The sequence below is a fragment of the Clupea harengus genome, chromosome 10, assembly GCF_900700415.2.
Source record: "Clupea harengus chromosome 10, Ch_v2.0.2, whole genome shotgun sequence".
NCBI lineage: Eukaryota > Metazoa > Chordata > Actinopteri > Clupeiformes > Clupeidae > Clupea > Clupea harengus.
Window position 1 is genome coordinate 11,326,751 of NC_045161.1, and position 27,256 is coordinate 11,354,006.

Genomic DNA, 27,256 nt, shown 5'->3' on the forward strand with positions numbered 1-27,256 from the left:
GGCACCATACACAGCTGTCATGGCAGATGCCAAACAAAAGCCCTCTGCCTACTCCTCAACAAATTCATGGAGGTGTATTTATAACCCAATCCCCCAATGGGGCAGATGAGACGAGAGACTTAATTTGCTGTGTTGCTGTCAGTACTTCGCTCATTTCACCACAAGATAGCGCCAAAGACATGTTTTCACATTCACAGGCTCATGAAATAGGGCGATTGGGATTTGGTCCAAACCGCTGCAGAAGACAACGACCAATCCATATTTAAACACTAACATTATTCCTCATGCACACATTTTATGATGTCTAATTTTGTGTTTAATCATGGACCGTACATTACGTCCTTTAGAAAAAAGAAATGTCAGATATGATGACAGTTTCCATTTCAAGAAGCACCAGTGATGTTGGCCTCAAACTAACACTGTAAAGGTGTCGATTATCTGTATGTTCATAGTTTATATATACATGAACGAAGAAAATATGATCCTGTTGGCATTGCAAAAAATCTACGCTTCGAAACCGACCTTAGCCAACGCAGCCAAAGTCTACTTGCATTTCTCCTTGTGGCCACTAGTTTTGAAATGTTCATCAAGACAGTTCATTTTGTACACATAGACAGTGCGTCGCTGTAAAGAGTGGGGGAGCATGGGTTGAGCTCTCACGTAGTAACGTTAGCTACATCGCATAATTCGTGAAAAGGAATATAGACAGGTTTACATTTTTGGAACTGATGACCACACGATTAAGGTTAGAGCTGGATTCTCGGTCACCAAGGGTAACATGTGATGTCCATAATACTGTTTTAAATGGTTGCAAGCAATGAGAGGAAACTTGTGTGAGATGCCAGCAGTTGTTAGCTAACTAGGCTAGTTGACTAGCCACGCAGCATCATCCGTCCTTATCAGAATGTAGCAGCGATGGTTCGGTGAAGATTTTTGGCGCCGCACCACTGAATTGCAATCAGAAGGATTCGTATCGATAGCGGAAGAACAGTAGGCCCAAAATCATGATGAAGAAAAAGAAATTCAAGTTCAAAGTGGACTTTGAGCTGGACGAGCTGTCCTCCGTTCCCTTCGTCAACGGTGTCCTGTTCTGTAAAGTCCGACTGCTGGACGGCGGCTTCTCCGAGGAATCCTCACGGTGAGATTTTGCATTTTGGTGCTGGTAATCTACAACGAGTTTGCACAATGAACTTAAATCAATATGTTAAGTTATTTTAAGGAATTGTGCACGATTCAGTCGATCAAAAAACGGAGGAGTTGAAAATCGGCTGCTTTTTTTAATCATCAGCTGTCAGTATTCTATCTGAGGGCAGATTGACAGAGTAAATAATTTGCAGCTTTTTATGTGACACCTCTCAGACCTTTTAGTGTTAATCGTTATTTGAACGGTACACTTTCTCAAACGTATATTATAACCTACGAAAATGTGGGTGTTGATAAGGTGGTTAATTGGCCAGTGATGTACAATTTAAACAAATGGTAATTTTCTGGTCCGTTATTCAATTTTTCTTTTATGGTGGAAAGGTATAGGTAGGCACTAGGTTATCAGACAGGGTCACGCCCCCTCACGGAACACATTGGCTCGTATGGCCTCTCCTTGCTCTCAATGTAGACAGCGAGGGAGACACAGCAAAGCATGGTGCACTCGTCAAAGCGCCAATATTTGGGGTGAACTTGAATACTAGTGGTGAACCTCTTTCATATTTGTTTATGTGGCGGGGCTCAGATACAAGGATTATAATGACCTGTTTTAATTTTATCCATGAGCTGCCAATACATTGATTTAGATCTGTGCTGGTATAAAGTTAGGACACTGTGTGTGTGTGTTTCTGTTTTGAGTCAGACTCACCAGCTCCCAATGTCATACATATTTATGATTTAATATTCCCCAAGCTTGCTCAACTCTAATGCTGTTTTATTGGCGATCTGGACTCTGCTTTATAGGGTTCCAGTCACAGTGAGTAAGCAGAAAACTTCCCAGTTTGTCAGGGAAGTGAAGTGCGTTGAAGGTCTTATCCACTGCGGCCCCAACATGCTCTCTAGTGCATGTGTGAGAGTTTGAACAGTATAAAATGGAGGCTCTCTCCGTCAGAATGATCTCATGCAGCTTTGAAGGGGTCTCAGACATTAGTAGCACACACACACACACACACACACACACACACACACCAACCTCAGACACCAACCACAGACACCTGTGCAAGCCGGGAGACTGCTGTACAGTAGAACAGCACGGAAGTGAAACTAGAGAAAGCGCTCACTGTGGGACATACACAGTCATAATTAAACATGCACCCTGATGCGTCCGCCCGCTCAGATGCACTGTAATACTTTAATGATGAGTTAATGGGATACTCCTTGAGGTTTGCTGCCGGAGCAGGAGGAGGATGATGTCATAATAGGGCGCGTTACCATGGTTGTGAAATGAGATTCCCAGAGTCCTCTGATGGGGATTTCATCAGTGAACAGTGATTTCACCATGAGCATGTCCTGCGGTCTGCCATAGAGGAGTTTCTGGCTCTGTTTTCTGGCTGTCTTTAAGTATAGTCGTGAATTTCCAATTTATATGTACTAGGTTCCTCAATGTATAATCCTTACTTAATGTGTTTCATCGGCAGGTATACAAATTTAGGAAATGGTCAATTTACATTCATTGATTGGAAAGGAGGACTCACTCTGGTCTGGTGACAAGATGTGCCAGGGGACTTGTGTTCTCCTATTTCACTTGTCTTTGCTGAGCTTTACTGATAGAGCCATTTGTTTTTGCCCTGAGCACACAACTGGAGACCTGCAGACTGTGATAGTCCATGACCTTTAAAGGGCACTGTGCTCTGGTACTCCAATGTTGAATGACCCAGCTGGAGATCACAGTTGACCCTTGGCCACTTCAGAGACCACTGTACAGGGTCTGCAGTCTGCTGTGATGCTCACGGTGTGGGATATTTTCAGATCACTCTTTTGGGGCTTGGTGTGTGTGTGTGTGTGTGTGTGTGTTATTTGTGGGGGCGACTCTGCTTTCAAAGCTCTAAATATAGTGTTGCCGTGGAAACAGAATGCATACTGCGTTAGGCTAGTGATGACTGGGGACGTCTGTGCTCACCCATAGCTGAAGACAGTGACTTGACACTAGAGTGGACTTGCTTTCAGCCATTTATCTTACCCAGATTTTGCACTCATGCACAAGTGTTTGCTGTTCACACACACACAGAGAGTCAAAAGTGGTGGTACTTGTCATATCCGCAGTGCGTCTGGTGAGGATTATTGGGTCATGTGGTTTGAAGGTGCTGGTCCAGAGAGAGAGGCTGTGATTCATGTCACCACCAGCTGGATGACATCTGTCCCAAGGTCCACCAACAGTGGGGCGCTTGTGACAGAACCACAGAGAGAACTCTGTCTCTCACTGCTGTTTCCAGCCCCCCCTGACTCTCTCTTTGTCACTCTCAGCTCAGTCTAAATGGTTTTCTTCAAGGGAAAACAGCAGATGATGCTCTTTGGTAAATGACCTGTAAACGCAGACTGTGTGTGTGTGTAAGCTCTTTGCACTGTGCATGAGTGAGCGGGAGGGAGAATCCACAATTTTCACTCTGCTCATTGCTCGCCCGGGTTCACCATGGCAACGGGTAGCCTACATAGTGTGAGCTGCACTTTATTTATTTCTTTTTTTTATCTTCTCCCGTCCTGGATGTTGATTATCTGTGACGATTCGGTTTTTCATCCCTATATAGTAGCATGGTGTGTTTGGATGACATTATGATGATTGCACTTTCCCTCTCACTGGATGCCCTTCCCAGTGCAAGGGGGAAGGGGAGCTTTCTTGTCTCGGGGGTCAGGTCACCGAGAGGTTACATGAGGACTAGTGGGGTGTATAAAGTGCCTTCACTGTGAGTCGCATGACCCAGTGTGGGATGCAGCGAAGCAGAGATGCACAGATGCTTCAGCAGAGAAGCGGAAGCCCGCAGATCTCTGTAGTAGGTGCAGTCACAGCCTCTAGTGACTGATTGAAGCCCATATCCTATATCCTTGGGCAGTACAGATGTCCTACCACCCATCACTGCTGAGGACCCCTCACTGGGTTATAACGGTCCTCTGTGACGATGATAAGGTGAGAAATGGAAGGATCTTCCCCACACGTGCTTGAGGAAATTTTAGCGATCAGCAATTAAGCTCAAACCCCCACTGTGATGCCTCTTTCAGTGTACTGAAAGACAAGATAAATATGAATCACCCTGAGGATGTAGCTACAAGGGGTGATTGACAAATAAGGCAAATGACATTCTCCCTTCCTCACTTTTTACACACTGGCCCCTCCCTCGAATAAAAGTGTGAAGGAAACAAGGAAGGAATGCAACGAGGATGGAGGAATCAAGGACAGTAAGAAAACAAGTTATTATAGTGCAAAAGAAAGACACGATTGCACATCAGGAAGTATTATTCATATACAAAACAGCATGTTAAGAAGGAAATGCTTCAATTGTTTTAACCAAACATTGAATTGAATTAGTCTGTGACAGTATTGATCTTGATAGAAGGCCTACCATCCTACAGCTGTTCAAATTCACTAAAGCATGTAGAATTCTGCTCTGGTATTTTGCTGTTGTCATGAATGGAAGTTTTTATTTTTTTATTTTTTATTTTTTTTTAAAACAGGATCCTGTAAGCAACAGAATTATCTATATTTCATTAAAGTTGGTATAGATGATGACCATTCAAGCACATGAAAATGTTTAAAATGTTATTTTGAATTGTAGGCTGATGTGAAGAAGGGAGAGGTGAATTTCCACCTTTGGCCGTATGTCATGCATTCCGATTGAAATTGCTTCATTACTCTCCTTGTTTCTCAATTCCTCTGAGAGCATTTAACACAGTCAGACGTCCTTCGCGATGTCTGTCTTGGAATGATTTCCAGGGAATAAGCTGGAGGAATGAGGACAGGAATCACGCAAATAACAGTTTGGGATGTCTATGTAGACTATTATCATAGCACAAGCGGCTTATTGACTCAGTATAAGTCTTGTAATCGGAAACCGGTTACTCCGGTTCATCTCCGGTTAATCTCCCTTTAAATAAGTTTGCAATTTTTTCATTCCAAAAAAAAATATTTAAAATGATAGTAAATGAAACTGTGTTTGTAGTTTTCGGGGTTGTTCTAGCATTGCAACCCTACACTCCCTTCCCTATTACAACAGGTCTATCACCTACACAGATAAAACAGTGTGTGTATGTCCTGAGTACATTTTGTGATTGGACATATGATTTGATGACAAAGCCGAATCTAGAAAAAAACACCGGAACATATCAGAATTTGGCAGAAAATTAAATGGATCTCATATGGCCCTACCAACCTCCCACGACCACAGGCGTCCACTGCATGTGCCTGCCAGTAATGCTGCCGTGGGAGGGAGCTCAGTCACGATGACGCAAGAGAGAAGTCTGGAGTTTCATTTTAAATGGTTTTTAGACAAATACTCTAGTCTGTCCCAGCCCCTAGGCTGGATGAGTCAGTGTGAGTGTCTGTCTGAGATGTTTGTGTCTTTGTAGTTTGTATAAGAACTGCTTTAGCAACCAGAGTAGAATTTAATTCAAATTAAAAACTCTTGTGTGTAAGACTCGAGCCTTTATAAATATTTTGGATATTTGACATTAGGAGGTTGATGTGCATATCAGAAATGCATTATTGTTGGTTACTGAGAGGGTCCGCAGTTCACTTAATTGAGATGGTCCAGCCGTATTGTCCAATGGATTTCAACACAAATGACTGGTTCCTTGTCAGCCAAGGGGCCTGGAGGCAGATTTCATATGGGCTGTGTGAAACTAGATTCCTTTAATAGACTTGGGGAAGACCAGATTAATCTGAGACTGAAGTGAGCAGTAAATACCCTCCATCTCAGTCACACCCACCCACACAGTCTCGTCTACCTGCTCACACATTCCCTCCTCACATCCTCAACACATTTCCTCTCGCACTTCTGCCATCTCACGAGCACACGCTCACACACCTGTTCATTCATGAATCTACTCAGATACATCACTCTGCCCTTATATTTAGTAATATAAGTAATAGTAATAGTTATAATTAGAATTTGACTCTCATTATATCAGGGGATTTCAATTTGCATGTAGATAATTCAGATAACAACTATGCCAATGAACTACTCACACTAATTGACACTTTCAACTTAACACAACATGTACAGGGGCCAACACACTCTCATGGCCATACACTTGACCTTGTCATTACAAAGGGTCTTAACATCACTATAGTTGTCAAGGATTTGGCATTATCTGATCATTTCTGCATCTTCTTTGATGTATTTATGTCCCCACAAATTCAGAACAGTTGTGTGATGGTAGGAAAGAGAATCATAAATGATCACACTGGTGTTCTCTTTGAACAGGCACTTTCTAAAACCTTGAGTCAACCATCAGACTCAGTAGACGATTTAATGGATCATTTTAACTCAAAAATGGTTAACATTATGGATAATATTGCTCCATTTAAACTCAAGAGTCACTGAAAAGCGGAAAGCACCATGGAAACAAAATCCAACGATCAAACTCCTAAAGAGAGAGTGTAGGAAGACTGAAAGAAAATGGCGTAAATCCAAACTTCTCATCCATTATCAAATACACAAAGAGATGCTACGCAAATATAACTTTGAAACATGCAAAGCAAGACAGTCTTTCTTCTCTAACATCATCAGCAAGAATATGAACAATGCCAGAGTTCTTTTTTCAACAGTTGAAAAGTTAACTAATCCCCCTTCACAATTAGGACCCGAGCTTGTCTCCACAAATAAGTGCAATGAGTTTGCATCTTTTTTCAAATGTAAAATTGATAAAATCAGACTGAACATATTATCTCAAACGCAAATCACTCAAAACCGCGAACCACCAGTGACAAAAAGAGGAGCACATAACTTGATGTCTGAATTTAGCTTGATTGACTTTGAAATTCTTGAAAAAACAGTACAAAACCTCAACTCTTCCACATGTGAATTGGATATTCTACCTACCAGCTTTTTTAAATCTGTCATTCACCTCATAACGACAAATCTGCTTGAAATCATAAATACATCATTACAGACTGGCACATTTCCTAACTCCCTGAAAACAGCTGTTGTAAAACCCCTACTGAAAAAGAATAACCTGGATGCCTCCACATTAAACAACTACAGGCCCATATCCAATTTACCATTCATAGGCAAAATTATTGAAAAAATTGTCTTTAATCAGCTAACCACATTTTTGACACTGAATAACTGCCTTGATGACTTTCAGTCAGGTTTTCGTGCCAGAGACAGCTCTTGTTAAAGTTATAAATGACATACGCCTAAATACAGATGCAGGTAAAGCATCAGTCCTAGTATTGCTGGACCTTAGTGCAGCCTTTGACACTGTTGATCACAACATATTACTTCACCGACTAGAACACTGGGTTGGCGTCTCAGGTGTTGTTATCAAGTGGTTGAAATCATACTTAGACAGGAGCTTTTTTGTTGCAGTTGGCAACTGCACCTCAACACCTACGTCCCTGACCTGTCAATTTTGGGTCCACTTCTATTCAACCTTTATATGCTCCCTCTTGGACAAATCTTAAAGAATAATTTGATCTCCTATCATAACTATGCTGATGACACCCAAATTTACTTAGCTTTGACACCTAATGACTATGGTCCCCTTGAATCTCTTTGTGATTGTATTGAGCAAATTAACCACTGGATGTCTCAGAACTTTCTCCAGCTAAACAAAGACAAAACTGAAGTAATAGTTTTTGGTAAAAAGGAGGAAAGATGTAAGATTGCCACCCTTCTTAACAAAAAAGGACTTAAAGCAAAGGATACTGTCAGAAATCTTGGTGTCCTCTTAGACAGTGATCTAAATTTTAACAGCCACATGAAAGCAATTACTAAATCTGCGTTCTACCATCTCAAAAACATTGCCAAACTTAGGGGTTTTATGTCAAAACATGACTTGGAAAAAATAATTCATGCCTTTATCTCCAGTAGGGTTGATTACTGCAATGGGCTGTTCACAGGCCTTCCCAAAAAAAACCTTAAACAGCTTCAAATGATACAAAATGCAGCAGCCAGAATTCTTACAAAAACAAAAAGAACTGACCACATAACCCCTATACTGAAATACCTGCACTGGCTCCCAGTAAGTTACAGGATTGACTTTAAAGCACTGCTGCTTGTTTTCAAGTCACTTAATGGGATAGGGCCAAAGTATCTATCTGACATGTTTCAGCAGTACGTACCACTCAGATCTCTCAGATCGCAGCATAAATTTCTATTAGTAAAACCCACTGTCCAAACTAAACAGGGTGAAGCAGCATTCAGCCACTATGCGGTTCACCTCTGTAACCAACTTCCAGAAGACATTAAAAACGCTCCAACTACTTTCAGTTTTAAATCTAGACTAAAGACCAAACTTTTCTCAGATGCCTTCTGCTAACTGGCCATGAACAGTTCCTTTGAAGTATTATTGCTTACTGTAGTAGACTAGTGATTGTTATTATTCTTTTTATTTCCTATATTTTACTATTTTTATGCCTTAATGTTCTCATGCTTTTATTTTCTATAATTTACTGTTTTTTATGATCATGCACTGACCTTTTGCTTTTTTTTTTAAATGTGAAGCACATTGTTGTGCATGTATGTGAAGCACATTGAATGACCACGGTGTATGAATTGTGCTATATAAATAAAATTGCCTTGCCTTGCCTTATATGGGCTAAATCACACGAGGGCACTATTAAACGTAGTCTAAAGCAGAGCAGACCACTATTTATACTATGATTAGTGTTTGGCCAAAAAGGTGGTTCAATACAAATGCCTGTTTTGAAGGAATACACAAGTGCATTGTGGCTGCATGTTTGTTTACAGGGGCACACTGCACAGGTGACCTCACTTACATGCAGAGTCCCTGTGGCCTACGGTTACCCACAGTCCACTAGTGTGAAGATGTTAACAAAATAAATGGCACATGTAAATTACATTAGATTTACACTATTTCCATATCAGTGCTGAAGGCAGAACTGGTGAGTTTTATGACACCATTAACAGGGACAGAAGTGTGTCAGCTGGGACACGTAAGCTTGTTAGCAGTCCAGCAGCAACTCACAAAACCCATTTCCTGTGAAAACACGCACACACATGATATTTATATATTATCATTTCTTGTAGCCTGAAGAATAAGAAGGTAGTATACATATGATGTAAGGTGGTCCATGTGATGGTATACTTTGTATAATTCAAACACCCACGACTTGAATGCCAATCTGACTCTCGTGTTTTGCTCTGCACTTTTGCTCTCTTGCTCTCTGTCATGCTCCCATGTTCCAGTGGAAATTCAGATTAGCCTGTGGTGATGGTGTTTCCATGGAAACAGGAGTTCTTGCAACTTCTTCAAAAGTCAGAGACTTGTTGTGAGATCTTCCTCGGGCAGACCCTCTGCCCAATGGTCACCCTGAATGTGTGTGAGTGCTGGAGTGAATCTGGTGTGTTTGTGTGTGTGCGCGCGCATGTGTGTGTGTTTGCGTGGAGTTGGTTAATTCATTAGACTGTGGCGGCGTTTCATTAATCTCATGACTGAGCCTGCGGGAAAATCCGATTTAACAAGACTCTATCTTGTGGGTGTGTGTGTGTGGGTGTGTGCGTGTGTGTTTGTGAGTGTGTGTGAGTGTGTGTCTTTATGATGCAATGCTATCACCTGCTAGGGTTTGATTTGCTGGATGGGGAATGGAATTAAAATGAAAAAATGTGGGTTATCTGATTCATGCAGTAAGACTGTGACTGTGACAGTCAATAGAATGTGTTTTGTGTGTGTGTGTGTGTGTGTGTGTGTGTGTGTGTGTGTGTGTGTGTGTGTGTGTGTGTGTGTGTTCGAGGTCAGCCTTGAATGATCACAATGCACATGACATGCTTTCATCTCAAGATGGTTTTCATATATTTGTACATCTGTTACAGTATAAGGCAATATCATACCACCAGGAGAATGACACAGGATATTGTGTGTGTGTGTGTGTGTGTGTGTGTGTGTGTGTGTGTGTGTGGGGGGGGGGGGTACATTTAAGTTTTCTAAGACATGCTGCTAACTTGTGCTTTGTGTCTGTCTGTGTGTGTGTGTATTTCAGGGAAACTGTGCAGGCTAACTGTGTGCGCTGGAAGAAGAGGTTCACCTTCCCTTGTAAAATGAGCGCCAGTGCCGGTACAGGAGTGTTGGACCCTTGTGTTTGTCGCGTGTCTGTCAGGAAGGTGCGATACACACACACACACACACACACACACACACACACACACACACACACAAGGACTTCATCTCTACTCTGTGCTTCATCACTGTTAATTAATGTCTGGCTTTCTATCACAGGAGCTGAAAGGGGGGAAGACCTATGCAAAGGTACCAGCAGAAGAGTTTATTCTTACTGTTGCAGTTTGACGTTGCAGTCTTTTCACATCCATTTGTGAATGTTTTGTAAATGCTGACTGGTAAATGCACCCCCCCCCCCCCCCCCCCCCCCCCCCATTGATTCTCTCCTTCAGCTGGGATTTGCGGATCTGAATCTGGCTGAGTTTGCTGGCTCTGGCAGCACCAAGCGCAGGTGTCTGTTAGAAGGCTATGACACCAAAAACACTCGCCAGGACAACTCCATCCTGAAGGTGTGCATGCACACACAGACATGTCTTCTCTCGGTCACACAAGCGCTGTTGATGAGTCTGTGTTATGGGTTATCACACAAATTCAACTGGTGTGTGTGTGTGTGTGTGTGTGTGTGTGTTCTCTCAGGTGATCATCAGCACACAGTTGATGTCTGGAGATCCCTGCTTTAAAACGTGAGTTCTGCCTCTATAATTTCCTCTATTAGTCACTGCTCAGTGCCTTTATTTTGCAATGAATCTAAACCACAATAATATGGACATGGACTATTGCTGTAGTCATTGAAACTAAAACTTGAAGACCCAGACATATTGATCACGGGTGGGCAAACGGGTCTGATGTTCTATGGTGTTGTTGCAAACTGCATCCTCTCCCCAACCTGAGAGGAATCTGTGCTCTCTGCCATAAAGCAGCTCGCTGCCATTTGCATATTATATCTGTGAAGGTTCACACACCACCCACACAGTCACTCACTCTTACATACACACTGAAACACGCATTCACTGACAAGTAGAGTGTGAAGCTGGTGTGTGTGTGTGTGTGGGTTTGACACAGCAGTGTTCCTCTACGCATGACTGAATGTAAGTGTGTCAGTGTATAGCTGCAGAACACTGTGTCAGAGGAGTGCCCTCTAGAAGCTTGAGTCTCACTGACAGTGAGGGGGAAGTGCAGAAGGAACCAGATTGTAGTATAAGCAGGACAAGTCTCTGTAAGCATTGTGGGATATGTAGTCATACATAGTGTAGTGTACATATAGTGTCCTTGAACCTGAAAATTAAGATCTCTGAGATCTCTTGGGGATCTCTGAGGAGGTTCTGTCTGTCAGTATATCAAATTGAGGATGTTATTTCAGTATGTCTGTTAATAAGGTATGTGGGGCAACAGTATAAATGCCATGTCCTGTCTGCCAAACTCAAAACTTTAAGGTTAGCCATAGAATAAAAAATGCTATGGAGCATTATCACACTGCAGTATACATCAGCAGTATACATCACAGAGGCTCTTGGGTTCCATGAAGACTGGACATGGTTAAATGGAATGCAAAACGCTTTGTGATATAAGATGGCAAAATTCTAAAGTTACAGATACCCACTTCTTAAACATTCATGCCATTGATGTACATTGCTCTACAAGTTCCTTATCCAACTATCAAATAATCAAATAATCAGTCTTAATATTTGATACAATACCTTTGGTGTGAACAAAGGACTTTTACTGTACTCTAAGATAATTTATGTATTTGAATTATTTTTTATTTAGTTGAATATATGACCTCTTTTTACATGCAACATGTTGGTTTAAAGATGGCAAAAGTGAAAGCCACTGACAAATGATATTATTCACAGGAAGCCTTTGAGAAAGTTATCTATCTAACTAGTTATCTACCACTTAATAATGTAATTCATGCCAACATCCACGCATAGTCCTGAATCACTGATATTTCTCTTTTTAAGCCAGTATGATTAGTTCAGAATAATTTCAGCATTTCCTCTTGTGACATTTTGCTTTCTAGTCATCCTTTGCTTTCTAAAAATGAGTGTGGAAACGCACCGTCACGGCAGGAGGAGGAAATGGTCCTCCAGATCTGTTCGGCCAAACAGCTCCTACTACCTGCTAAGCCAGGATGGAGACTCCCCACTGCCAGGACCCTCTCGTAGTCGCCATACTGACTTAGAGGAGCAGTTAAGGGCAGACCCCCTCTTTCTTTTGAGGGTGGATGTCGTGCTTTGTGACGATGAAGCCTCAACATCGTCCAGGAGATCCAGGCCTATTGCTACGTCCTCTCTGTCAAGAGAGACAAGTTCCCCGCAACCAGGGACCTCTCGTGACCTTTATGCCCCCACAGAGGTGCAGCATAGGGCCAGGTCACCCTCTCGGCCTAGTGTGGAAATTCCAGTCACCACTGAAGATTTTCAGTTACCATCTATGGAAAGGGCAGACGCACCTGCAGTTATGATGTGATGATGAGGCTATGGATAAAGCTGATGATGATGTCATTTTCGTTGGTGTGCCTGGTCCTCCTCATGTAGAACTTTTACTCCTTCTAGCACAGCAAGTGCTGTCTGAGATTTTGGAAATAAATAATGCCCTTCCTGCAATTATCAATGCTGGTCTCCGCACTCGGCTGTTTGATACTGACAACATGGATGATTGCAGGATCTGTATGAGTGACTATGTGGATGGAGAGGAACTGATGGTCCTACCCTTCCAGCACGACTTCCACAGCAGCTGTGTCCAGCATTGGCTTCGGCAGAACCCCACCTGCCCCGTGTGCAGGACGGGAATAAATTAGAGCACCACATGTTGATGGGCTGAGTTTCATGACCAGTATGCTCTTATTTTATTATAATAAAATATCCTACATACATTACTGCTGTTCTTTGTTTCTTTATGCTTAATAATGCCACACTAAATTAATATAATAATAATGATAATAATAATAATAATAATAATAATAATAATAATAATAATAATATATTTTATTCAAATGTGCCTTTCATGACACTCTAGGCCACCTTACATCACAAAAGCAATACAAAAAAAAACATGCAATAACCATCAATAAAAACACAATAAGATAAAATAATATGTACAAGAATGAAATAAAATGTAGCTGATGTTAGAGAACGTATGCTAGTTGAAAAAGACGATAGCACCTTTGAATTGGATAATAGAATCAGGTGCGTGGATGTGAGGGACAAGTGAGTTCCAGAGTTGGGATGCAGCATAGGAGTAGGCCTTTGAACCCCGTGTGGTGAGATTAATGACTGGTAGTGCCATTATACTTGCTGATGATGACTCCAAGGAACGAGAGGGAGTGTGGGTCTGAAGGAGGTCTATGGTGTAGGCGGGGGAAAGATTATGATGAATTATTGTAATGCAGCTGAGGTTAGAGAGCTAGATGGGATGTGATGTGATGTGACCAGAGCATTGACTAGTACTTCTGTACTGTTCCCGCTACGTTTTTACACAACCAGTGCGTTAACGTAGTACAGTCAGCCAAACTTGATTTCACAAGCCAGGTAGCGAGTGCCTTGCTCCTTTATTGATGCCAGGTGAAAACTTATGAAGGAAACTGTAATACACAAGAAACGGAAAATACTTAAAAGGTATCTTAACGGAATTATGAATGAACAGTGTGCTAACAGCCTAAAAAGTTAGTCATTGTTTTCGAGGGTGTGAGAAAAAGCTTAACACAGTAGAGGCTTACTATGTGCGTAACTATGTTACTAACCGTCACAGCTGTTCCCTATCCCACGAGACGAGCATTTGAATGATGTCAAAGTAAACGTCCGTCAACAGAAACTAATACAATACTGTGTGCGTGTCCATAACAACAATACACTACAACATGAAACATCAATTTACTCCAGGCAATATACATTTGCTGACCTTAATAAGCAGAGGGCAGAACAACTTCCGTGGAGTGCTGGGTTAAAGCAGGGAGGTGTTTTGTAGATGGAAAAAGGCAATTCGAGTGACATTGATATGGCTGGAGAAGGAAAGAGTACTGTCAAAGATGACACCAAGGCTCTTAACCTGTTTGGAGACAGGTATGGTGGTATCAGCAAAGGAGAGTAAACAGATATTAGCTTTTGACAGTTTGGATTTAGTGCCAATGAGAAGTAGCTCAGTTTTTACTACTGTTGAATTTTAGGAAGTTTTTTGTCATCCGCATCTGTATATCATAGAGATGAGCAGTGAGGGTATTGGGGGGTAGAGTAGCAGTAGGCTTAGTGGATGCATAAAGCTGTGTATCATCAGCATTGCAGTGAAAATGGACACCATAGTGCTATCATGTGATCTATATAACTGAAGTGGGCACATAATACAAATGTATACTGTACTAGATTGGTGAAATGATTTTGCTGCAGTTCTGCTCTTGATGATGAGGAAATTGAATTCCAGTATGAGTAGTAAAAGTCTCTGTCGTGTGTCTGTCATGTATGACCATGTATCCCACAGTCCTACAGAGTGTGATACAGTGTCCTTGAACCTTGAAATTCAGTGCATGGGGATCTCTAAAGAGCTTTAGATTGTCAAATTGAGTGAATTCAGTGTCTAAGCTTAATTATAAAGGTATGTCAGGCAATAGTGGATACATGGCCTTGTAAAAGTATTCAACTCCTCTGAAGCTCATCAGCATTTCCTGGATAACAATACGTACGTTTACATATTTACCAAACTAAGGAGGTCACCAGATTCCACCATCACCCAGAAAAATCTACAAACCCAAGTGGCTGGTATTGGGGTACATTCCCTCTCCTTAAAACTGGCCTATATGGGAAGGTGGCCAAAATAAGGCATTGTTCCAGAAGATCCACATTAAATCACTTAGTTATCGGAGTTACTGTCGCCTTCCTGTCAGTTTGAAACAGTCTGGCTATTTTCCTCTGACCTCTCACATTAATAAAGTGTTTCCGCCCACATAACTGCTGCTCACTGGATGCTTTTTTGTTTTTTTCTCACCATTTTCTGTGAACTCCCAGGAGATCAGCTGTTTCTGAGATATTCAAACCATGCAGTCAGGCACAAACAACACTTCAATGGTCAAAGTTACTCTCCTGAACCTCTTTACCATGTCTGCATGTTTTTATGCATTGAGTTGCTGTCACCTGATTGGCTTATTGGATATTTGCATTAAGAAGCAGGTATACAGGGGGTGGAATAAGTATTGAACACGTCACCATTTTTCTCAGTAAATATATTTCCAAAGGTGCTTTTGACATGAAATGTCAAGATGTTGCTAACAACCCAAGTAATTCATTCATACATACAAAGAAACCAAAACAAATAAGTTCAGAAATTAAGTTATGTGTAATAATTAGGGCTGGGCAACGATTACAAGTTTTAATCGCGATTAATCGCATGATTTCCCTGATTAATCACGATTAATCGCATTTGTATACGCAAAATCCAATCATTAATTCAAAAGTAGTGTATAGCGCACTTTTATTTTAAATGTTCTGCCATATGAACGAAAGTGCCATAACATTTGTTGTGCAAACACTTTTAACATCAGCATTTTAATACAGTAGCAGTTAAATAAAATATTCAGTTTAAATCTCAACTTAAACAATGTTATCAAAGCAAATACAAAATTAAAGCTCATTGCCACTGCCAGGGCATTAATGTTATCCTGTTCGTTATGAAAAAGAAAAAAACTGGCGAAAAAATCCTGAGCCACAATCATATCATTAAAACAGGCAATTTCTGAGGTAACAGCAGAAACATTTTACTTTCATCAGGGAGCAGCATAACCAGTCTATGTCCAGTACCAAATGTCCCTGTTAGAGTGAGAAACCAGAAAACACTTTCAGTGCAGTTTGTCAATTCCTAGAACTTGACACTGTTATTTTAAATGTACTGCCATATGAACTAAAGTGCCATAACATTTGTTGTGCAAACACTTAACGTCAGCATTTTTATATAGTAGCAGTTAAATAAAATTAATACTTTGTGTAATTCTCAACTTAAACAATGTTATCAAAACAAACACAAAACTAAAGCTTATTGCCACTGCCAAGGCATTAATGTTAGAGTGTGGTGAAGCACCAAAAAGTTCACTGCTGGCAGTTACTCTGCTGTACGTAGTCTGCCGAAGCCTCCCTCCACTGTCTGTTTCGTTGAATGATTTGCAATTATCACATGTATATGTCTATGGCGATTTTAGCCTAACTATCGAGATTCTAAGTAACATGGAGACAAAACTTTGTTTGGTACTCCACGTAGATCATAAACACCTTGAATATACAAACGACTCAATTAAATCGGTTGAGAAATGTAAACGCTATAGTGCTTTTTATCCAGCTCCACCGCAGCTCCACCGTTTACTTGCGTTTGTTTACGGTCCAGCCTTTACCTTCCCAAGATGGCGGCGAGTTGGCACGTCGCAGCATTGTTCTGAAGCAGTCAATGTATATATGTCTATGCCCTTCTCCATGTTCGTTTATCCGCCCATTCTTTTCTTTTCCGGTTCCGCAGCAGTCAGCAGCAGAATTTTACAAAATAAAAGCCTGTGAGCAACAGACTTATACAATAATACAATAAATAATAAAACCTGCGTTAACGCGCAATAAAATAATTGTCGCCGTTAATTAATTGATGCGCTAACGCGATAATAACGCGTTAAATTGCCCAGCCCTAGTAATAATGTCAAATGACACAGGGAAAAAGTATTAAACACGCTTACTGATATTGATTTAATACTTTTTACAAAAGCCTTTGTTGGTAATGACAGCTTCAAGACGCCTCCTGTATTGAGAAACTAGTCGTATGCATTGCTCAGGTGTGATTTTGGCCCATTCTACCACAGTCTTCAAGCCAGTACCGTATGCTGAAAAGCAGCCCCACACCATGATGTTCCCACCTCCGAACTTGACTGTTGGTATGGTGTTTTTAGGGTGATGTGCAGTGCCATTTGTCCTCCAAAAACATGGTGTGTATTATGGCATCCAAAGAGTTCTCATCCGACCAGACTATTGTCTCCCAGTATTTCACAGTGAAAGATCCTTGCTGTCCGTGCGTCCTCGGTCCAAAGTTAGATTTGCAGATAGTCAGGAACTCGGGAAAGTAGTTCAGCGTAAGAACAAGTTTATTCCAGCACGTCACACAATAAACTCGAATAGCACGATGCATGAGAGAATTCTTTCAAAGTCCTTGCAGAGATCTACGGCTCTTATAATGTATAAACATATAAACAATGACATGAGATATGGGAGGGAAGGGGTGTTTCTGGGGGTCAAAATAAGAGTCTTGCGTGGTGAGCGTGCATACAGGCCATGGCGGTTGAGTGCATTACTTATTATTTTCTTTTAAACAATTGTATCTGCTAATTCCAGGTCTTTCTGAAGCTCTCCACAAGTGGCCCTTGGCTCTTGGACAATTCTTCTATTAATTATTTTCACTCCTCTGTCGGAAATCTTGCGAGGAGCACCTGTTCGTGGCCAGTTTATGTTTAAATGATTCCACTTCCGAATTATGGCCCCAACAGTGCTCACTGGAACATTTCAGAAGTTTAGAAATGCGTCTTTTACCAATGCCAGCAGTATGTTTTGCAACAATAAGGTTGCAAAGGTCTTAAGAGAGCTATTTGCTTTTACCTATCATAAGATGTTTCTTGTGTAACACCTTGGTAATTAGACACCATTTTATAGACCATCAGTTGGGACTGAACCAGGTGATATAATTTTAGGGCTCTCAATAGATTAAAAAAGATTAACTAATTAATTAACGAGTAATCACTTTCAGACTTGTATTTTAGACACTGTTGTTTAATTGTATTTTTTTTTAAACACAAAACTACACACAGAGCTCAGGCCTATAACTCACACCTATAAAGTGCCAGCCAGGTACAGACTGTGTGCCGCGCAGGGTATATGTTGAAATGGAAGTAGCCTAGCAGCTGCCAACATGTGACGGGCACTATCAGTGCCTAAAGTGGTCAGTTTGCCACTTATCCCCCATCTGTTTGAGACGTCGAGGAATTCCTCTGCACAGTTCTCCACTGTATGTATCGCCTCTGTTTTTTTTTTTACTTCCAATGCAAAAGATCTCAATTTCCATACATTGTCAATAAAATGAGCTGTGACATCCAGGTAATTGTCATTGCTGACTGACGTCCAGTGATCACCAGTAAGGGCAACACCGGCAGCTTGCTCGAGAAGTTGAATTTTTCGTGCTCTCTTGCCGTCATACAAGGAATGTATGCGAGACACAATGGTGCCCCTCAACGGTAAATCGTAAGAATTGTGCCCTGAAGCAATTAGAATCACCTCAGTCAGCCCACCGTCCTTAACTATGTTCATGGGCCGACAGTCACCGGCAACCCAAACTGCTAAAGCTAAACCTTTTCACGGACTGGTCTAATTATTTTCCTAGAGAAGTCGTCGAGTGTGGGTTGGCGACCATCTAACCTGGGACTGCTTTCTGTCGGGTGCTTTGCATTAAGGTGATAACTTAAAGACGAGCTGCTTCTGTGATAGCTAAATTCAGCTTGACAAATGCTACATATAACTTTAGTTTTGTCGATTGTTCCGTCATTTTGCCTCTTAAACAGAAACTTTACGCCCAACAATCCCTCAGCTCTCCATCTTCAACTACCGTCTCGGCCTCTCCTATCTAACTGACTGCAGGCACGCGGCAGTTTCGTGTCAGGGGTCAACGAACACCGGAAGTAAACAAAGTTGCGTTAACTGCATTAAAATGTTTTATCGCACTAATCTCAGCGACAATAATCTCATAGATTAACGCGTTAACTTTGACAGCCCTAATTAATTTGCAATGACAAGGGGCTGGATTGCTTTCTAATTACTAATTTTCAGCTGTTGTCTTGGCGTTACATGCCTTTTTGCACCTACCTTTTTTACAATACTTTTTTCTGGTGTCATTTCACATGATTACGAATAACTTAATTTCTGAATTTATTTGTTTTGGTTTCTTTGTATGTTTGGATTACTTGGGTTGTTACCAACGTATGGTGAACATTTCATGTCAATTGCACTTTTGGAATACCTTTGGAAATATATTTACTGAGAAAAATGGTGATGTGTTCAATACTTATTTTACCCGCTGTATGCCATGTCCTGTCTGCCAAACTCCAAACTTAAAGGTTAATCATAGAATAAGAAATGCTGTGCAGCATGATTTCACTGTAGTATGATGTCATGCATACATCACAGAGGCTCTTGGGTTCCATTTATATATGAAGACTGGACATGGAATGCAAAACGCTTTGTGATGTAATCATGCCATAGATGGCAAAATTCTAAAGTTACAGATACCCATTTCTTTAACATTCATTTTTCTAATGCCATTGATGTACATTGCTTTACACGTTCCTTATCTAACTATCAAATAATCAGTCTTAATATTTGATCGAAATTTGGTACAATACCTTTGGTGTGAACAAAGTACTTCTTCTGTAAACACAGGTAATTTATTTATTTGAATTATTTTTATTAAGTTGAATATTAGACCTTTTTTTACATGCATAAATTATATTACACACAGGAAACTGTGAGAAAGTAATCTATCTAGCTAGCTATCTACCACTTAATAATGTAATTGACATCCACACATAGTCCTGAATCACTGATATTTCTCTTTTTTAGCCAGTATGATTAGTTCAGAATAATTTCAGCATTTCCTCTTCTGACATTTTGCTTCTAGTCGTCCTTTGCTTTCTAAAAATGAGTTTGGAAACGCATCGTCGCGGCAGGAAGAGGAAACGGCCAGCTGTTCGGCCAAACAGCGCCTACTACCTGCTAAGCCAGGATGGAGACTCCTCACTGCCAGGACCCTCTCGTAGTCGCCATACTGACTTAGAGGAGCAGTTAAGGGCAGACCCCATCTTTCTTTTGAGAGTGGATGTTGTTCTTTGTGACAATGAAGCCTCAACATCCAAGAGATCCAGGCCTGGAACCTCGTCTCTGTCAAGAGAGACAAGTTCCCCGCAACCAGGGACCTCTCATGACCTTTATGACCCCACAGGGGTGCAGTATAGAGCCAGGTCACCCTCTCGGCCTAGTGTGGAAATTCCAGTAACCACTGAAGATTTTCAGTTACCATCTATGGAAAGGGCAGAGACACCTGCGGTTATGATTAGTGATGATGAGGCTATGGATGAAGCTGATGATGATGTAATTTTCGTTGGTGTGCTTCGTCCTTCTCATGCAGAACTTGTACTCCTTCTAGCACAGCAAGTGCTGTCTGAGATTTTGGAAATAAATAATGCCCTTCCTGCAAGTGTCAATGCTGGCCTCCGCACTCGGGTGTTTGAGTCTGAGAACATTAATAGACAGACAGATTGCAGGATCTGTATGAGTGACTATGTGGATGGAGAGGAACTGATGGTCCTACCCTGCCAGCACAGCTTCCATAGCAGCTGTGTCCAGCATTGGCTTCGGCAGAACCCCACCTGCCCTGTGTGCAGGGCTGGAATATATTAGAGCACCACATATTGATGAGCTCAGTGGCAATGCTGACTACCATTTTTACCTTCTATGGAAATAAAATATCCTTCATAGATCATGGTTGTTCTGTGTTGATTTATGCTAAATAATGTCACAATAAATTAGTATTAGTGATTGGGAAGGTCTTCTCATTGATACAGTAAGCACAAGACTGGGACGTGTATCTTGTGTATCAGAGTAATTATTCTTGAGCAGTTTTCATTCTGTCAACTCTTGACAAATGAGCCTAAAGTGGACACAGTAAAAATGTGTACCGTACACTACTTGTTTGGAAACAATTCTGCCCACATCATGGCTGACCCAGTCATGGATTTGCACAACATAACCATATACATGGACATGCTGTGATATGTGTACATATCACAGGAACACTGTTTATGCAGTCGTATCTATGTTGACAGCATACACAACTGAAATCCAGTTCAACTAAATCTATAGACAGTGCATTCTGGGTCCATACCTCCCTGTGACCTCATTTACATATCTTAAGGGTTTCATGAAAATGTGGCTAAAGGAAATGCGAGTCTGTCCATGTTTCCATGCGAATTAAAGAACTCTGGAGAAATGTAATTAAATCGCAACAAATGAGATTTGATATGAATAAACCCTTTTCCATCAACCTTACTTGCTTTTTACCCTGTGCGAATCGGGATTAAATCCACCCCTACAAGGTTTTATGCAAATTTGTACATGAATAGAAATTTCAGCCACAAACCACGTTAATTCCTTGCATAATACTGCAAACAGATCATCCCTTGATGGTTATAGATTATTATAGCAGTGTTTATACCTTGCAGACCTCCGTCTACCGGCACAGTATTGGGGGTTCAAGGAGATGGAGAGCGACTCCTAGAGGAGAGGAGAGGAGGCGACCAACAGAAACCTTACTTGGCCATTACAGGTAAGAGTGAGTGTGTGTTTGTGGTCCTCATGGCTGTGACTCACCACCATAATCCAGTTTCTCTCGCTGCTTCTCCCCCTCTCATGTCTTTTTTTTCCGGAGGGCTCTGAGACATCTTGCTGCAATATATAATTCAACTAGGCTGTTTGCTGCTATAGCAACCCTTTGGTCACAGCATACATTTCTGTCACATACACCCAGATTGACACACAAAATGGACACAAACACATACACACACCTAGAATACATTGATGAGGCATCATGGTCCACTCCCTCTGTACAGCTTTGTAAAAAAAAAATCCGTAAAAAGACAGTTGATCAAGGAGCATATAAACATTCTATGATTATATTGAATGATGTAAATGGTCGGTTTAATATACAGTGCTGAAACGGCTTAATCTGCTCCTGACACAAGAAACAAGCTTGCTTCACATCCTTGGTTTATTAATTATTATTTAATAAAGTAATTACTTAAATTATCAAAAAGTAATTCAGGATGAATCATTTAAATATTGGGTGTGATCCTCCGGAAGTCTTAAGGCTTGAAGGTTTTACATTTAAAATTCCTCATGTTTTAAAAGGTGTAAAAAATATGCAGTGATAGAATTTCTAAATTTGATTCAAATTTAAATTCAGTGGTTATGTGTTGTTTTTAGTAGTTTAGACTGGGCTTATTAAATTTGTATAAGATATAAAATAGATATAAAATATAACAAGATACATCTAATAGATCACTATTTTATGCTGGTGTTGCACATACAAGTACAAAATACATGTAAAGTAAAGTTCAATACATGATCATTTATATTTGTGTGTGGAGATCCATACGGATGTGAATTTTGTCAGACACATACAGTATATATAGTTGCAGCAGTCACGGTGGCTGACTGTAGCTCTCCCCTCCCTTGTCCCAGAGGCTGCAGGCAGATGTGCCTCTCTCCCAGAGGAACTGGGGGCCTGTGGCCACTCCCGGACCTCCAGCTACGCCAGTCAGCAGTCCAGAGTATCAGGTAGAGATCTCACTCACACACACACACACACACACACACATATATATACAGACATACACGCTCACACAAGGACAGGGTCAATTGGCTGGTCTAATACTTCCTTGTCTAACACTGATGTAATGTCTGTTGAAGTGCTCTTGTTTTCTGCCTGGCTTGATGTGTCTGGGCGACTGGCTGACGTTGCTGGGCTGTGTGCTTGCTGTACGCTTAGCTGTGCTGCTCTTTCCTCTGCCACACTGTGCAATTCTATACTCTGCATAAGCACAATTGGCGTTTTGTGTGTGTGTGTGTGTGTGTGTGTGTGTGTGTGTGTGTGTGTGTGTGTGTGTGTGTGTGTGTGTGTGTGTGTGTGTGTGTGTGAGGTCTCTTGTCTTGTCCCCAACTCCTACTGCAGCCCCTTCTGTCTGCTGTGCAGGGCTTTCAAAGAAACATTGTCTTGCAGATCGAATATCAGACCCATCTGAATGATTCCCTGACTGCATCCCTAATTGAATCTGTCTGTTTCCTGCCCACTACTCAATATTGTGTTGAGCATCTTTGAAAGCTCTCTGCCATTTCCTGATTTGATTAGGAAGATTTACTCTTTGAAAGAGCTTAGATATGAAGATGTGCTAAGTCATGCTCTTGAAAACAGTATGCTTTAAAAAGAAAATCTGATTTCGTGTGTGAGTGTTTATGTGTGTGTTGTGCCTACATCTCTGGAAGGCACTGTTTTTCACAGTACTTGTTTTACTGAGTGTGTGTCAGTTTGGGTGGAGGGATGTTTGTTTTTCTGTGGGTTGTTTATTGGTGACCTCATTTGCCAGTAAAATAATTTATCATGCTCTAAATCTCTAATGTAGGCCACAGTCATTTAAAATCACTGAAATGATGGAAAAGTGCCTCTGTCTTTCTCTCTCTCTGTGCTCCTATGCTCTTTATTTCACACCGTGAAACGTGTACTAACGTTTTTGGTTTGTGTGTCTCTGGTCTAGTAAGTGTATTGGAATATATGTATGTTGGTACGTGAATGTTTGACCGTAGCACCATCTCTCATCTTTAATCTCTAGGTGTCAAAAGTTATAGTGTTATAGGATAGTATAGTATAGTTATAGTATATTGTACAAACCTGTCTGGTGTACAACACACATATTATTGTGTGTAGTGCATCGGTTCCCAAACTGGGGGTACGCGAAGTGGTTCAGGGGGTACGCGGGGAGAACATTTCCGCGATAACAGAAAACGGATGGAATTCGCAGAATGTACCGTTTGAAACAGAATTGCAACTTTCAGACGGAAACATCATTTTGTGCATCAAAATCGCCCAAATTCCCCTGTATTTTGTCCTGCAAGACTGTATTTCTTTCTTATAAACACAACAACGATCGCAACGATGAACAAGCATTAATTAGAAAACAAAACCACTGAGAAAATGTCACGTCTGTGCTGAACTCCGCTCCGGCCACGCCCCCCTATTCAACACAGACCTCCGTAGCCTGTCAAATGAATTCGCTCATCTTCCCAATCGCCTGCAAATAATGTTTTTTTTTGTCTTCTGTTCTGTTGATGGCTGGCAAACAACAACCTTAGAAGGTTTGGGTCACTTGTGGCACATATTATTCACTCATTTTAAGCCATCAACTCTACCTCTGGGTGAACAAAATGAGCCGAAACGGATTAAAACGGAATTGAAGTAAAAGGTGAAAAGGACATTTTTTTTTTTCAACGGGGGGGGGGGGGGGGTACGCCGCTGGAGATTAAATGTCTGAAGGGGTACGGGACTGTACAAAGTTTGGGAACCACTGGTGTAGTGTATACTGATTTTGCCATGACTGTGTGTAATAGTAATAGTGCAGATGTCTTTGCCTGCAGTTGTAGGGTCTACTACAGTACAGTACAGTGTTTTTATCTGTGTGAAGGGTACAGTACAGGCCACTCTCGCTCCTCATCTGTGTCAGAGACTTCCCACCGCAGAAACACCTCCGTGGGCAGCGCTTCCACAGGGATCGCCAGCATCCCCGAGCCCAACGAACCAGCCCAGCAGCCAGGCACGCCAGACCGCGGCGCCAACAGGTGTGTGTTACTGTTTGTGTGTGTGCTGCTGTTTGTGTGTGTGCTAAAAGCCTAATACTTTGTAGCTTAGCTGAAGATAAATGGATGCTATGGAAGTCATCCATTTTTGTATAAGTTATGTCTTTGCGTGTGATATGTGTGTGTGTGTGTGTATGTACAGGCATCCAGTAAAGCAGGATTCCATGGAGTCTCAGATGAAGAGGATGGATGCCACGCGGGTAGATGCTGATGACGTGGTGGAAAAGATCCTCCAGAGTCAGGACTTCACTCCCAGCATGCTTGACTCCAGCACAGAGGGTAACTATGGCAACCACTAGTCCACCAGACAGCTGACACAATAGTCATAGTATCATGTATTGATAATTTGAAACTAGAAACTTGACTATAAAGTTAGCAAGGCAATAATAGAAAGCAAATATTTGCATAATATTCTCAGGTAGTGGAGTTAAACAGAATCTGGAGATGTATTCTAGAAGTAACAAATCAAATTATTCTGAGTCTTAGAGACCATCTATTTTTGTGATATATGTGTGTGTGTGTGTTTCAGAGGAGGGACTGCGTTTGTTTGTTGGACCTGGAGGAAGCACAGCGCTTGGCAGCCATCACTTACCTGCCAGGTAAGGATTGTTGTGTAAATAGTCTGTGTGTGTAGGAGGAGGATGTTACCATGATCCAGCCTCATTCATGTGCCACATTTGTTTGTTTACTGGTGATTTTAGATGTGTATGAAAGTTAGTAATGGGTTTGTCACAGTGGTATTTATTTTTAAGCATGTTGTTTGTACAGATTGTGTGTTTTTGAGCCTGGTGAGTGTGACTAACTGACACACTCTTTGTTTTTCTAGCCGGGTTGGAGCTGGATCCTACGAGCAGGTGGTGATGAAGCGTTAGTGCCAAGCTGCACCAGGCTGCACCAGGCAGAGGAGAGGCGCCTACCTGAGTCCTGAACGAGGGGCGGGGGGGTAGATGGGACGGGTACACCAGGACTGGTTTACTGGGGCTTAAATCTCTTTTCATTCCAGCAGCACAACACCACACTAGGTTACAAGCCAATATTATCATTACCAATTAAGAAATTAGTGGCGGTTTTTGACAAAAAAAAAAAAAAGGTACCGATGAACCGGCCAGTTTTGGGAAGGATATCACTAATGAACAAGCCAATAGAGAGCTTAAAAATATCCTTTGAGTGTTGAGAAACAGCAAGCTGTAGCCTGAAGCTTAGGAACCTTCTGTCTATTCACTAAAGCCATAAGTGATGTGTTTAGTAGGACATTGTGCGTGTGTATGTGTGTGTCTGTTGTGCGTGTATGGTTCTCAGGACCATTAAGCAACGTGACTGGGGCTAGCACAGCTGGCCTGTGGTAAGCCTGCTTGTGAGGGACTGTCTGTGGAGGTACCCATAGTGATAGTTATCTAAGTAGGTCCTCTTAGAGGACATGATGTTCCAGAATCTCCTTCATCTGGGAACTGGACTCCCCTCTCGGGAAAGGGCGTGATGCTGTCCAGTTCTTGGGGTGGCGGTTACATTTCTGTGGAGCTGGATGTAATATGTATCTTGATACTGTGATGCCATTGAACGGTTGCCAAGTATCGATCAGGTTTGGAGCGGGTCTGGGCGTCCTTTCTCCTCTTCAAACGACGTGCTTGTTCGCAGTTAGAGTGGAAAGCTTTGACCATGCTGGAAGCGTATTCCAGGGCAGTTAATCTCTGAAGTCTTTGTGGATTTTACAAGACAAATTATTCTGACATCATAAACAATATATCACACAATACTAAAAAAGTACAGTGTCTGTACCAGTGATTTTTACTTGTTTACTTGTGAAGTAATGCTCGGTGTTAATATCTCAATGGCGGGGGGTGGGGGGGTACCGACCCCCCCTGAAAAGATTCCTGTGTATTTTAATGTTAATAACAAGTAAACATCTCAAGATTATCGGTTAATATCTGCACAAGTATCATCAGTGTTGTGTTTTATAACCTCAACTGTGAACTCATTCATGAAGTGTGTTTGTAATGTCTGGTGTGTGTGCACCATGTACGTATGCTCTACCTCTGTTGTAAACCAAGGCCTGAGCAGTGAAGTGTTCATTCGCTTTGATAGCCTGTTTAGCTAGACTCTTGTGCTGCTGTTGTCTGCTCGTGATTCTTACTGTCAAGCCTTACTATCCTGTGTGGAAAGTCACCATAGTGGGAAGCACACCAGCCTCCCTCAGAGAGCTCTTAAGAGAAGCATCATGTTGGCACCCAGCAATCTCAAATACCAAATGTTATTAAAGCAGATATTTAAGTTGCATTAATTCTTGGAAGTTGAGTTATTCGCCTAGACATTTTTTTTTAGACCACAAGGTTGTGTGCGCGATGACACTATGCAGACTGCCCAGTGTTTCAGATTGTTGCTGCAGGGATTATTACATCTGAATTCAAATGTGTTTACTCTTTCAGTTTACATTTTACAATGATACCGTTGATGTAGCCATAATAATGCCTAAATAAACAGCTTAAACAGGAACAAAAAACGTATATGACAGTTAAACATCTCCCCAGTCTAGTGTAATATATATTGATGCCGTTCACAGATAGACTAACAAAGCATGATTATTTCAAATAAGCTACTCAAAGTGAGTGCCCTCTGGTGTTGTCATCTGGAAATGCTTGTGGATG

At 41.4% G+C, this 27,256-nt stretch overlaps 1 protein-coding gene across 2 annotated transcripts; it reads left to right on the plus strand.

Annotated features, from left to right (window-relative positions):
- The first annotated feature begins 511 nt into the window (after positions 1-511).
- On the plus strand, positions 512-27,256 carry LOC105910743 (protein FAM102B-like). Of its 2 annotated transcripts, XM_012839470.3 has the most exons (11): positions 512-1,138; positions 10,136-10,256; positions 10,372-10,401; positions 10,545-10,661; positions 10,789-10,835; positions 21,431-21,534; positions 22,449-22,544; positions 24,443-24,596; positions 24,757-24,893; positions 25,144-25,213; positions 25,441-27,256. In XM_012839470.3, exons 1-11 carry the CDS (start codon positions 1,005-1,007, stop codon positions 25,484-25,486), a joined length of 1,056 nt encoding a protein of 351 aa, XP_012694924.1. In that variant the 5' UTR covers positions 512-1,004; the 3' UTR covers positions 25,487-27,256. The 2 variants fall into 2 exon arrangements, with proteins under 2 accessions (XP_012694924.1, XP_031431224.1); XM_031575364.2 differs by lacking the exon at positions 22,449-22,544.